The sequence below is a fragment of the Daphnia magna genome, linkage group LG7, assembly GCF_020631705.1.
Source record: "Daphnia magna isolate NIES linkage group LG7, ASM2063170v1.1, whole genome shotgun sequence".
In the NCBI taxonomy this organism is placed as follows: domain Eukaryota; kingdom Metazoa; phylum Arthropoda; class Branchiopoda; order Diplostraca; family Daphniidae; genus Daphnia; species Daphnia magna.
In genome coordinates, this window is record NC_059188.1 from 6,333,003 (window position 1) to 6,346,688 (window position 13,686).

The 13,686-nt window shown below is 43.0% G+C and overlaps 1 protein-coding gene, 1 long non-coding RNA gene and 1 pseudogene across 3 annotated transcripts; all 3 read right to left on the reverse strand.

Annotated features, from left to right (window-relative positions):
- Positions 1–9,982: 9,982 nt before the first annotated feature.
- Positions 9,983–11,045, reverse strand: LOC116933444. Of its 2 annotated transcripts, none has more exons than XR_004400116.2 (3): positions 10,769–11,045; positions 10,432–10,604; positions 9,983–10,362 (listed from the first exon to the last, which is right to left on the reverse strand). It is a non-coding gene; the product is annotated as an uncharacterized LOC116933444 (long non-coding RNA). The 2 variants fall into 2 exon arrangements; XR_006649322.1 differs by having other exon boundaries at positions 10,432–10,531; positions 10,769–11,042.
- An 814-nt stretch (positions 11,046–11,859) lies between these two features.
- Positions 11,860–12,680, reverse strand: LOC116933455. The gene is made up of 4 exons (XM_032941226.2): positions 12,657–12,680; positions 12,337–12,537; positions 12,028–12,279; positions 11,860–11,979 (listed from the first exon to the last, which is right to left on the reverse strand). The coding sequence occupies exons 1-4, from the start codon at positions 12,678–12,680 to the stop codon at positions 11,860–11,862; spliced, it is 597 nt and encodes a 198-aa protein (XP_032797117.2).
- A 9-nt stretch (positions 12,681–12,689) lies between these two features.
- LOC123474483 lies at positions 12,690–13,411 on the reverse strand (annotated as a pseudogene).
- Positions 13,412–13,686: the final 275 nt, after the last annotated feature.

A 13,686-nucleotide genomic window follows, 5' to 3' on the forward strand; every position in this document is an offset into this window, starting at 1 on the left:
TTGTCAGAGATGGATAGCATAAAGTGCATCAAATTCAAATGCAGCTCGCTCAGCCATGGAGGAAGAACTACTGCGGAAGTCTATCTTGTTAATTATTTCAAAATTATGCGTATGGTGCTGTCAGTCTCTGCGAAGTAAAATTTTTTGAGCGGGATAAAGCCTTCTGTAACGGTTATGCAAATGTGATGTTTCACAGGGTATCAATCGATCTATGATGTTTAAGCGGGATTTGACAACTCGACAAGTCTATTCATGTAAATGTTTGACCTATAATCACCAATTCGGCATTAGTCTAAATCCACACGTTTGGTTAAAATCTCGCTATTTAATATTAAATACAGAGTTATCTTATGACATGCACTAGGCCAAAAAGTGTATCAATTGCCCCCACTCTCCCCTATACTGTTACGTAACGAAATCCCGTCAAATCACATACTGTTTGCTGTGGATTATGGGAACTTTTCTGTCACTTCCGGTTTCGGTTGTCTGAATCACAAAAGAAAGCTAATTAGACAATAAAAAGCGGCCATCATGGATTTTTAAACCCCTTTTTCCTCGTTTTGAATGCACCGACAATGTATAATGACTGGAAGTATAATTATTCGTTATTCCTTACACTTATTCATGAAAACATGAATGGTAAAGGCTTGCTTCGAATACAGGTGCTTGTGGCTGTTTACTTATTGTTGTGAATGAATAGCTACGTGGTATCAATCGATCACGTTGTTAATAATCTGAATTGAAATAGTCCCCGTTCACGGTGTTGTTAATACCTATTGGATATTTTCATACTATTGCGGCGTAAGGCAGTCGCCTATGCAGTGAGGATAAAGCCATCATTGCAAAAGAAGACTCTACGTCTTTTAAATAGCCTGCTTTAAGTGATATAAATTATAGAAATATTTCCCGGTTGTATCAGAAAATTGCTTGGTTTTGGAAACGGGAGAATATTGTCACGCAAGTTGTATTTGAACAAGAACAAACGAATACAACAAGTGATGACTTAAATTCTAAACAATGGTTTGACTCGAACAAAAAAGGATAACCATTACCAAAAGTTGTAGAAGCGTCTGAAGACCTCTAGGGAAACCAGGGAACTCCTCTTACGGAGCCCAGCTCCGGGAGCTCACCCGATGGAGACTCATCTAACGCAGATTCGGGGTAGTGTTTATACCGTCGCGCGAATTACTCCCCTTCCGGACTGCGTATCTGCGTATCTTTTTTATAGCGGACTTCTTCCGATAATTTCTTCACCACGATCGCAGCGTTGTCCAAGGAGCGGATGACTCATCTCTGCGAAGAGATAACCAATATCCTTTTTCACCCGCGACAATATTGATGAATTCCGTGCCCCCTTTCTTTGAAACAAACTTAACAAAGAAATTCAGCACTTGAAAGGGAAATAAAATAAAAATAAAAAAATGATCGTATGTTTAAAAGAATTTATTTTATTTTCAAGAAATTTTTAGTAGATTTCCAGAATGCAGACTCCTCAAATTTGCATAGACACCTTTCTCTTGCTCGGTAGGTTTTACTCCGTAGGGATCACAAGACTTTCAAATAATTCAAGATGCACGTCTGCAAAAGTTGAAAAATTTAATAACCATTGCGTTGGTACGTCCGGCCAGACCCATCAGAAGATGCTTTTAGCAAATCGAAGGAAGACAAAGGCTTTAGACATGTCAACAAATGGGTTAAGGTTTAGAAAATGATGCGAAAGAATGCCAAAACAAAGGGCCCGAGAAAACAAGTCGAGTAACAACAAAGTAAATAGAAAAAGGACCACGAAGGACCTGACCCCCATCCCTAGGAGTCAAATCCCTATAAAGGCTGCCTTTCGTTACCATGTGGGTTGCTCGTTCTCATTTTTTCAGCATATTTTGCTCTGGCCTCTCTACTGTTATAGGGACAAGTGTGTGTTTAAGACTGCTGTATTGGGGCTCTGCATAGCGGGGATATGCCACTCTAGGTGGCACGGCATCTAGCGGTCAGCGCTAGATACTACAACATCTCCCCCTCGCACACTGATTACACAAACGCATAAATGAATGACACGAACTAACATGCCAAACAAGACAATAAACACAATGAAACGAGCAATGAGACTAGATTACGTTATGACATGAACAACGTTATGAGAACAAACCATGAGTCGAATGAAACATGGAGAGAAAATTAGTAGGAACGAGAAACACACGGCGAATTAAACAAGCGACCCAACAAACAAGCAACGTAGCGCAAAACAACCACAATTTGCACCAGTTGAAGCAGTTAGTACAGCGGAAACTGAACTTCAGACAGACAGTTAACAAGGCTTGAGGTAAGGGCGACCAGAGCGAGTCGATCCAGGACGACGAGGTGCGGCGGCCAACGGAATTGACGCAGTCAGGGGCGACTGGGCAGAGGGCAGCTGGATAGCAGCACGCTGGCCGGCCGAGACGGACGCCGCACGTGGCCTCGCTGGGGTTGCCGGGCTGGGCGCTGGGATGACAACCACTGGCGGAAGCTGTGGCACCATTGACGGTCGACCCAGAGCTACCGGAAATGGCCGGGCAACTTGACCATTCACAGCGCGGGCCGGCGGACCAGGTGGAGACCAAGACAGGGTCGGCAGCAGATGACTAGTAGGGGCGGGGTGATAACCGCGAACAGCAGACGGGATTGCAGCAGCACCGCCACTCTGTTGACCAACGGCCAATCCTGCCGATGGTGAATTGTCAAGATTGATGTCACGGCGCGTCCGACGAAAGGCTCGCCCGTCTGCCAACCGAACGACATAGGAGTCCGGTTCGCTGCAAACAGCTTCAACGGCACCTGGCAACCATATGCCCGAGATGAACGCTCTGACACGTTGACCCACAATGAGCGCCGACACCCGAACATCTGGACGGCCGCCATGATTAAAACAAGCAGTAGCTTGACGACGTTGCAGCTGCCCGTGAACAAATTTGGCGGGTACAAACTGCGGAATTAGCCGATTCTGCAAAAATGGCAAGCTGCCACGAAGGTTGCGGCCTTGTAGTAGCACTGCCGGTGACGGGAGATCGGCTGATATTGGAGTGGACCTAATCGCCGCCAAGGCTTCCCACAGGGACCGGCCACCAGCAAACATTTTCACGAGGGTCTTTTTCACTGTTTGGATGTGGCGTTCCACCAGCCCGTTAGACTGTGCGTACGTTGGGCTGGACGTAACGGACCGAATGGCACGGCCTTCACAAAATGCCCGAAACTCGGCGCAATCGAACTGGGAGCCGTTGTCCGACAACACCATTTCTGGAACGCCGAAGTCGCTAAAAATTCTCTCCATCTCGGCGATGACGGACGAAGACGACAACGTGCGCAGCGGAACGCAAGCTGGCCACTTACTATAGGCGTCGACCACCAGGATGTAGTTAACTCCATCATGTAGAAAAATATCAGCCGACACCCACTGGAACGCATGAGCCGGCAGAGGCACCGGACGGAGTGGCGGGGCTGGATTGCGATGACGATGAGCCTGGCAGGTTGAGCAGCTGGTCACCATATTACGAATTTGCTCGTCACACCCGGGCCAATAAACGGCTGACTTTGCTCTCAAAACGCACTTCACTTCTCCGAAATGGCCGTCATGAATGCCTGCTAACACCTCCTGTCGCAGAGAGATTGGGACAACTAAACGGCTGCCATTGAGTAGCAGACCACCAACTTCAGACAAGTGGTGGCGTACTGGCCAGAACGGTTTTACGGCCACCGGACACTGGGCCTTGTGATCAGGCCACCCACGAAGAAGGACTTCTTTTAGGAGACAGAGAGTTGGATCTGCTGCCGTTGCTGCAGCAAACTTGACGCGAGTTGAGTCATGAGGAATTACCAGGTCAAGGACAGCGTGAACCTGCTCCTCACAGTCTTGAGTGATGTCATCAGTAAAAAGGCGGGGCGACGGAGCCCGACTAAGCGTGTCGGCAATAAACAGCTCTTTACCCGGCTTGTAGACTAGCTTGAAGTCAAATCTTTGGAGTTGTAGACGCATCCGCTGGATTCTCGGGGAACAAGAAGCAATGGGCTTGTCCAGGAGGCCAACCAACGGCTTGTGATCGGTTTCAACCACCACCATTTGGCCATAGACGTACTGCCGGAAGCGCATGAGCCCAAACTGGACCGCCAACAGCTCCTTTTCAATCTGAAAATACCGCTTTTGAGTAACGGTTTATGACGTTGACGAGTACGCGATCGGTTGGTTATTTTGAAGTAACACTGCACCGATTCCGACGGGAGACGCATCAACTGACACGACCAAGGGCAGCGAGTGGTCAAACAATCTTAGCACTGGAAGAGACGACAAGGCACTTTTCAGCTGACTGAGGGCCATCTTTTGGGGTTCCTCCCACACCCACGCTGCGTCTGCTTTGAGTAAGTCACGTAAGGGTCTTGTCAGACCCGCGAGATTTTGGCAGAACTTGTCCAGGTATGTCACCATGCCCAGGAGACGGATGAGATCTGCCGGACAAGTTGGATCAGGCATTTCCACAATTGCTGAAATTTTAAGAGGGTCCGGCTTTAAGGTTCCTTGGCCAATGACATGGCCTAGCCATGGGAGCTCCTGGAGGAAGAATTTGCACTTCTTTAACTGAAGCTTCAAGTCATGGAGACGGCAACGTATAAATACTTGACGAAGGTTGGTGAGAAGTTCCTCCTCCGTTTCACCCGTTACAAGGAAATCGTCAAAGTATATTAGTACACCGGGCAGGTCTCCAAACAAGTCGTTCATCACTTGGAGATAAATTTCAGGGGCTGACTTCAACCCAAACGGCAGCCGGAGGAATCGATAACGGCCTTTCGGAGTGGCCATTGTGCACAGATAGGATGCTGCATCAGACAAAGGAATCTGATAGAAACCAGACGCAGCATCAAGGCTGCAAAAATATCGAGCCTTACCCAGCTTGCTGAACAGCTGTTCAATGGTGGGGACGGCAAAATGTTGACGTTGGATCGCTTTGTTTAGTTCAAATGGGTCCAGACAAATACGGACATCACCGTCTGGTTTTCCCACCACCATCATGCGGCTGACCCACTCAGTTGGCTCTTGCACGGGGGTGAGGATCTTTTCGTTGACCATTTCGTCCAATTTCTTAAAAACGCGACCCTCCAGCCGGTATGGAAGTCGACTGGCTGCACACACAACAGGATCCACGCGATTAGTACCTGACAGCAACCTAATGTCGTGTTCTACAGGTAATTTACCTAATCCCGTGAAGACGTCCATGAATTCCACGACGATTGGTGGCAGTGGAGCTTCAACTGGCGACTGAACAGCATCGACTCGCCGAATCAAGTTTAGTTTGTCGCAAGACGGGAGTCCTAGAAGGGGTGGCTGGCCAGGTTCATCAACCACGACAAAGTCGATAACAAAAAAAGCACCTTTGTGAACCACTTTGGCTGTGTGCAATCCTAGCACTCGCAAGAGGCCATCCTGTGAACGATAGCTGCGAACAATGGGCCCAGGGCGAAGACAACGGTGTGTTTTGGGCAGCTGAGCAAACGACTCATACGGCAGAATGTTGCACGTAGCGCCCGAATCAAGCTTGAAGTCAACTTTAACGCCATCTACCGTCACTTCTTGGCGCCACTCAGAATCATTACCAGACGACGTTATGGCATGAGAGACGTAGTAACTTTCTTCAACTGACCGCGGGAGGGCCATTACCGTACCGCCACGATCGACATCACCAATCCAGTACGTCTCCTCCTCCACAGCATGAACTTTGGCCGCGGGGCTTGGTGCTTGACGTGATGACGTCTGGCGGGGTTTTGGCGGATCAGGACAGCAACTTGATACATGGCCGACGACACCGCAATTAAAACACGTAACATTAGCAACACGGCACTGATTTTTTCTGTGCCGACGACCGCAACTGTTGCATTTGGAATACTGCTGGCCATCTATTGAACCTGTCGACTGGGATGAGCGTTGACTCGTTGACGGTTGCTGCTCATTCTGAGCTCTGAATGATGATTCCGGTTTTTTCTCATACTTCCGGCTACCTGGTCGACTCTGAATGGCGTGAGCGGCTTCTGCTGTCGACGATGTGTTGATTTGGCTGAGCTGGGCCTTAGATGACTCACACGCACGCACAATGTCACACGCAGTGTTGAGTAATAAATCTTTTTCAAACAGTAATTTTTCACGGACTAAAGGATCAGCTACACCGAGCACTATCTGGTCTCGTAAGACCGAATCAACACCAGTTCCATAGCCACACGACTTTACTAAACCGCGGAGATCAATTAACCACGAATCAAAAGTTTCACCAGCGAGTTGATGACGACGCAGGAATTTAAAACGTTCAAAAACCTCACTACGTCGGGGCTCAAAATGGGCAGTGAACTTGTCCAACACTGGGGTAATTTTAATGGCATCAGTGGCTGGAGTGAACACAAAAGTATCATAAATTTTGAGGCCTTCACTGCCAAGAAGAGTGATGAGGACGCCTACCATCTGCTCTTCATCCACGTTAGCGCTGGCATTTGTAGCCACCAAGTACCACGAAAATTGTCTACGCCAAATACCCCACTGGGCCGCCAAATCACTGGCCCCAAAAGAAAAAGGTTCTGGAGCTCTCAACGAAGACGACATTTCAATGAAACGGTGCAAGACAACAAGATGCACAAGACAGAGACGGATGCAGCTCAACAACACTTAGGATGCGTTCGATAAAGAAGGATGCAGCTCAATACTCACAGACCACGCGGTTACGACTCAATACCGTCGAGTTGTGAGAGCACACTTCTGACACCATGTTATAGGGACAAGTGTGTGTTTAAGACTGCTGTATTGGGGCTCTGCATAGCGGGGATATGCCACTCTAGGTGGCACGGCATCTAGCGGTCAGCGCTAGATACTACAACATCTACTCGTTCACTTCTCAACTGTGCAAACACATTCGTTGAAAGACCGGTATGGTATACGGCGTGTGTATAAGTTGGCTGAATGGGCTGTCAGTGCATAGTATTTTGTCATGCAGACTCCTCAAATTTGCAAAGACACTTTTCTCTTCCTCGGTAGGTTTAACTCCGTAGGGATTGGTAGCATGATACACAAGATTTTCAAATAATTCAAGGTGCACGTCTGCAAAAGTTGAAAATTTAATTACCATTGCGTTGGTATGTCCGGCCAGACCTATCAAGGTGAGAAGATGCTTTTAGCAAATCGAAGGGAGACAAAGGCTTTAGACATGTCAACAAATGGGTTGAGGTTTAGAAAATGATGCGAAAGAATGCCAAAACAAAAGAACCGAGAAAACAAGCCGAGTAACTACAAAGTAAACAGAAAAAAGGAACATATAAAGGACCTGACCCCCATTCCTAGGAGTCAAATCCCTTATATAAAGGCGGCCTTTCGTTACCGTGTGTTGCTCGTTCTCATTTTTTCAGCATATTTTGCTCTAAACTCTCTACTCGTTCACTTCTCAACAGTGCACAACACATTCGTTGAAAGCTCGATATGTTATAGGCCCACGGGGTGCGTATGAGTTTGTTGAATCCGCTTTCAGCGTCGATGGCCAGAGTGGTGTTTGGTTAACAGGCGTTTGTTTAAGGTTGTTGAAACTTTTTTCTTCCTTACTTTGCCATATCTCCTTCCTTTTCTTATAATATCTTTGTTCCTTGAGTTGGATAATCTGTGAAAATTGACTTGGGTTTAGAAAAATGATCCTCCGTATTTGGATTGTCACACGGATTAAGGAAAGTAAGAGGCGTTGAAACCACATTTTTCTCTTTTTTTGAGTGCAAATCATCTGGCAGTATTAGTTTATGGTCTAGTCCCGGTGAAGGTTTAATCACAGACTACGAAGTAAAGACAGCAATCCCCTATACCTCTGTTGAAGCTAAGCTCCTGCCTACCGCTAGGGGTCAGGCCGTACGGTTTGGGACGAGTTTGAGTCATTTTCCAGTTTCCCTACTGATTGCGTGCTTCACACACACGGAATATTAGGTAATGTAATGCTCAGAATTTTTTGGATTGTACACCATAATTTGATAGAGCCCTTCCTTGTTTCGTATGAATTAATTCAGAATATTCCGTTAAAGTTTGGGTGCGTTTTAAAAATGATTTATTTAACCCCCTTTTCCCTTGAATATTTGATTTTTATACGAAATCGTGAAACGCTGTTTGTTATTGTTTCGATTTTAGCACAGGTTACCAGTAGGCGTGCGTTTTAAACTATACAGTGTGTAGGACTAGAAGATAAAACTAAATTAGCTGATAATTTGGCCTCTGCTCAAAATCCTTTATGCAAAATAAATAAATGGATGTAAAAATTTCAAATGTTTGAAAATTTCTGTATTATTTATGTTATTTAAAATGAACATTTTATCCATTAACTTTGGCTTACATAAAGAATTAAAATATCACACGGTTGTATCATTTATGTGTTATCGCCTAGCAAAATTTCTAATTTTTTTCATCTTCATACGCGCGTGTGCTTCGCCACGCTTCTTTTATACATGATCAACGAATTTTTTTTGGAGAAACATCGGAATCTCACACAGTTAAAATTAATATGTACAGTATCCTGCACAAAAATCCGAACACCGATTAAATTTTTTAAAGCCACCTATTGGCGGCGTAGCGGGTTTTTTGTTTTTTTTAAGGGGGAGGGTAGACGGGGTGATGGACACGACAGGGCAGGGTTGGGTAAGTCTAGACATTTAAAAAAAAATGCCTTAAGGTATTACGCTTTAAGGCAAGTTACAGGTCAGGACATTTTTGCAACCCCCAGGGTGGTGTGTTTTTTTAAACGACAGTTGGAAATTTAGGGCTTGGGCTTGGTAATGTTGCTTACCGAAACAATTTAGCTTATCTTCCAGCTGCCTGTGAATGTTTACGTCGGTGTCAATGGCGTAGGTGTAGCGTTTCTGAATGTGATGCTGGAGATCGGTGTTCGATTCCAGATGAGGGGATGAATTATTGTAGTTATCTTACGAGCAATTCTCGTTCATATATAAAACAAACTTTTATTGATCTATATGTGCTTTTTTTTGTTTATTAAATAACTTAAAAAAATAATAATTTACTTCGTTCTAAGAAAAATAATATTCCCAGCATATGCGAATGAAGAATATTATAAAGATACCAAATATATTGCAATTCTTTATCGGGAATCGAACACTTAATTCCGCCGTCGGACATATGCCATCGGTATCGACAAAATTGTGCACAGGCAGCTGTGTAATTTATTTTGGGTAAAGAATATTACAGAGCCTAAATCCAACATTTCCAACTGTCGTTTAAAAAAAACACATCACCCTGGGGGTTGCAAAATGTCCCGACCTGTTACTTGCCTTAAAGCGTAATAGCTTAAGGCATAAAAAAAAATTCTAGACTTACCCCACCCTGCCTTATGTGTCCGTCACCCCGTCTACCCTCCCTCTTAAAGAAAAACAAACAAAAACCCCTTTACCCCGCCAATAGGTGGCTTTAAAAAATTAAATCGGTGTTCGGATTTTTGTGCAGGATACTGTACAGCGTACTAAGCCCAAGCCCTAAATTTCCAACTGTCGTTTAAAAAATAGTTAAAGCGTAATACCTTAAGGCATAAAAAAAATGTCTAGACTTACCCAACCCTGCCCTATGTGTCCATCACCCCGTCTACCCTCCCTCTTAAAGAAAAACAAACCAACAAAAAAAACCCTTTACCCCACCAATAGGTGGCTTTTAAAAATTAAATCGGTGTTCGGATTTTTGTGCAGGATACTGTACACTTAACCCCACTTGCAAGTGGGGTAAATGGAAGTACCCACTTATAAGTGTAGATGCCCACTATTAGGTGTATGCTTACACTTAATTATACACCTAAAAATAAGTGTATCCCCCCACTTAGGTACTAAGTGTGTTTAAGTGTACCCTAAAATCCTATACTTATTCCTAGCAATAGGTGTACAAATAGGTGTATAATAAGTTGGCTAAAGTTAAGTGCTCAAAATTTTTAAAAATAAAAATATTCAATTTGTAGGAAAAAGCATCATCAGTCAAGTCTGACCATGCTATATTCTGTATTTAAAAACAACATGTCTCAATCGAACAAGAAACAGCACAATTTTACACATAATTATGATGGAAACATATTATGAGATAAACACGCTGCTTTTTAATTGGAAATCATTAGACAGCATCAGAATTCACAGCATACAAAGTTATGTGTAAACTGGGACAATAATATAACAATAATACAATACAATATAATATGGTTAATATAACTGAGGACAGTGTATTAGATGAGTGTTGGCTGTATAGTTGATGTCTCGGTTGATGTGCAGATTTGGCTGAGATGAACAGCTGTGCTAAACAGATCAGAAGCGGGGACTAAAGCTGATTTTCAGATCAAGCTAAATGAAAAGAAGAAAAAACATCAGTTAACTTATAAATACTTGAAAAATTATAGACATTTCTTATACCTGATGTAGGTAAATTTCTTTATGTCACCATGAAGACTAATTGCTGAAGAAGCTGTGATGTAGCCTAGACATGAGAAACGGGCCACAGTTGGGGCAAGAGCTGATGTGAAGATCCATATGAGATGTTAGGACTTATCGATAAAGGTTCACTTCTCAAACAAGCTAGTTTAAAACTTTACAGAGTAACATAACAATTTTAGATTGCTCAAAAAAATTAAGGTTTGATGTAGCATTTTTAAAACTTAAACGCCAGTCAGAATAATCATATAAATATAACAGCTATGAAATAACATCAAAACATGGAAAAAAAATACTTTTCCCCAAAAACTTTTCTTACCAGATTTGATGAATCCACTATATAGTAAGGATATTAGTTGGAATCTTGATAGGGGATTCAATTCCAGAGTAGTAAATGGCGAGTTGATTCCACAAATTAAAAAAAAAAGAAAATGTATTTACAGAAAAAAAACTTGAAAAAATTCATTCCCTGTTGGAGGATGGATAGCGTCACAACAAGTCAACAACAGACTCACAGACTGAAATGTTGCCAAATTTCAAATTGAAGAGAAATTGCTCGAAGGCAAGAGCGCGAGGAGAAACAAAGGGTTTTACAACAAAGGGTTTTACAAGTGTGTTGTACACTTGTGGATGGGTACACGGGAAATCGTTTATAAGTGGGCTTATACACTTTTAAAAAGTGTTGACGATGCCCAACCTACACTATGAATGGGTACACTTAATAAGTAGGCTTAGGTGGGCAAGCCACTTTTAACTGTGCAGCGTCAAATATTGAAAAATAACAGTGGGCATGAGTTGTTTTTGATGCATTTCACATCCAACTAACGGAAGTCTTTTTCCAGAGATTATTGTTAGTATGGCCTCATACGAGTCTTTTAAGAAGACGCGATCGCATTTAGCGAGTTTCAGGAATGAATCCTCCACTTGACAAATAAGTTGAAATAATTTACACGAGCTGAACATCAAATTACCCCGCCTTTTAATTTGTGTAAGTTGAGATGCCGTGAAGTTTGGTGGAAGATCTTCTGTGCTTATATCTATAGTTGCTAGGCAACGTTGGCAAAAATTAGAGTTGGTCCTCTTACCCTTTTGCCGAAATGAATGGACCATGTATCCACAGATGTAATATATGATATCCGAATCAAGTAGCCTACATCAATTTTCGTAGATTTTGGAATCAAAGAAGAGCTACACTCATGGTCGTCATTGAAAGCCCCGTCGCAAACATCAATTTCCCGTATTATGCCCTTAAGAAGAATATCCCGAAAATATTCTCTCCTTTCTTTCATTTTTTTTTGTTATCGTTCAATCTTTTCTTGATACTGTCACTGTAGGTGCTCAAAACCTCATTTTTTTCCAAGGAGTCACAGTTCGCCCCACGCAGCACCTGTTTTGTTGTATAATACATGGTCAATAGCCAGAATAGTTCCAGAAAAGAGGCAGCAGAACATACTTGTAATTCTTGCGCATTAACAGCTCGACGACATCGATTCTGCTTAAAATAGTAACTCTTAATCCATTCAGAGTTACCTTAGAGAGGAACGGTTCATACACAACAGCAGAAATTTCATCACATACTTTAGTGGCCAAAGGTTCCTTCTCGGATGTGCATGTTGATGTATCCCAACCCCATTCCAAATCTATTACTTTAACGGGTAATTCACGTGATTGTTTGGTTAGACTTTCTTCTGTAGGTGGTCCGTTTGGCAAATCCCTCTTGAAATCTTCTGACAAATCGAACAGAAGCTCATCTTCCATCTCTTTATTTGGAAATTCTTCACAGGCAGCAATCTCGGTGTCATCAAGGCATTTGAAAAGTCTGCCTAAAACCTAGAACGTTTCCACATTATGACTATTTTCAAGTTACTATTTGAAAAACAAAAATACCTCCCGTCTGCCATCGGGGCCATTCCAATTGGAATCAGTTATTCCATCTATGGGACGGCGAAAGTTCATAATGTCAAAGGAACTGTTAAGCAGCCTTACAAGATCTTCTAAAGCTTCAGAATCCTTAAACTGGGTTGCCAATTCCACTTCGTTCGCTAATCTGTATCGACGGAGACAGTCAGCAACGGAATTTGACAGTATCTATGAATATTTGAAAAAAAAAGATATTACAACGGCATTATCCTTATTGTAAGCTATGAGTGTGTAAAGAGCAAATAAAAGAATTCAGCTAACTATAAAGACACTAAAACTTATCTTACTTGCACCGCAAGTTTCACGTTCATTCGTTGAAAGCTGTTCGGCTTCAGGTAAACAGGCTTCAGTTTGGGAATCACACTCAAACCAGTGCTTCCTCTAGTCTAATCGTGTATAAACTTCTCTAACAGTTGTGAATATACTTGACTGTCTTTCCTGCGGCCTAGAACAAAAAATTCTATCACTTGTACTGTTATTCAACACATGAAATGGGCGTTATACGTACTTGTACCACCTTGTGGTTAAATATATGATTTCGTATACATTTGAACAAATGCGGCACGTCTCTTAGGAAATAAACTAAAGATCCGGATGTCGGATGCGTCATGGAGTTGTTCATAGTAGTTGTGTCCGTGTTACTCCCCGAAATTCCGCATAAATTCCACATTGCGTTGTTTGACTGTGATCCATCACATACTGTAGTAAGAACGCGTGCATTTGCTTCTTGAAGCAAAATCATTGCTTTGAGTACAATTTTACATAGCTGGGAACCGGAAGCGGCATTCTTTGCGGCAAAGACAGCAATTGGCTGTATCCAACTCGCTTTATAAGGTCTAAAAACTAAGACCAATGCGTGATCCGCTATATCTGGTATTTCAGTTTTTGTAGTTGAATCTTCTGTATAATCTTCGTTTTCTGACCAGTCATAGTTGAGAGCGGAGAACTCGTGCTCCTGTTGTTCTTCATCTTCACATAAATAGGTGAAACCTTTAAATTGAAAAGTGTGCTTGTCGAAGTGTATGTCTTGAGTGATTGACATCTCGTCCCACATAAGAGAGCCATATCGTTCTTGAAGAGGCTTGTTTTTTAGATTATTCTTGATGCACTCCAACGGAAATTCGTTGAATCCGAACTCTGTACACAAACAACTAGTTAACTTCCTCAATGTTTCCTTACAAGGCAGGGGAAGTATGCTGTTGATTCTTAGATGTTCGTATACTGCAGGGCTCTTTATTCTTATTTGGAGGCACTCCAATAGCCACTCCACCTCGCATTTCATATCTTTTCCGTTTTTTGCCTTGCATCTTGATTTAG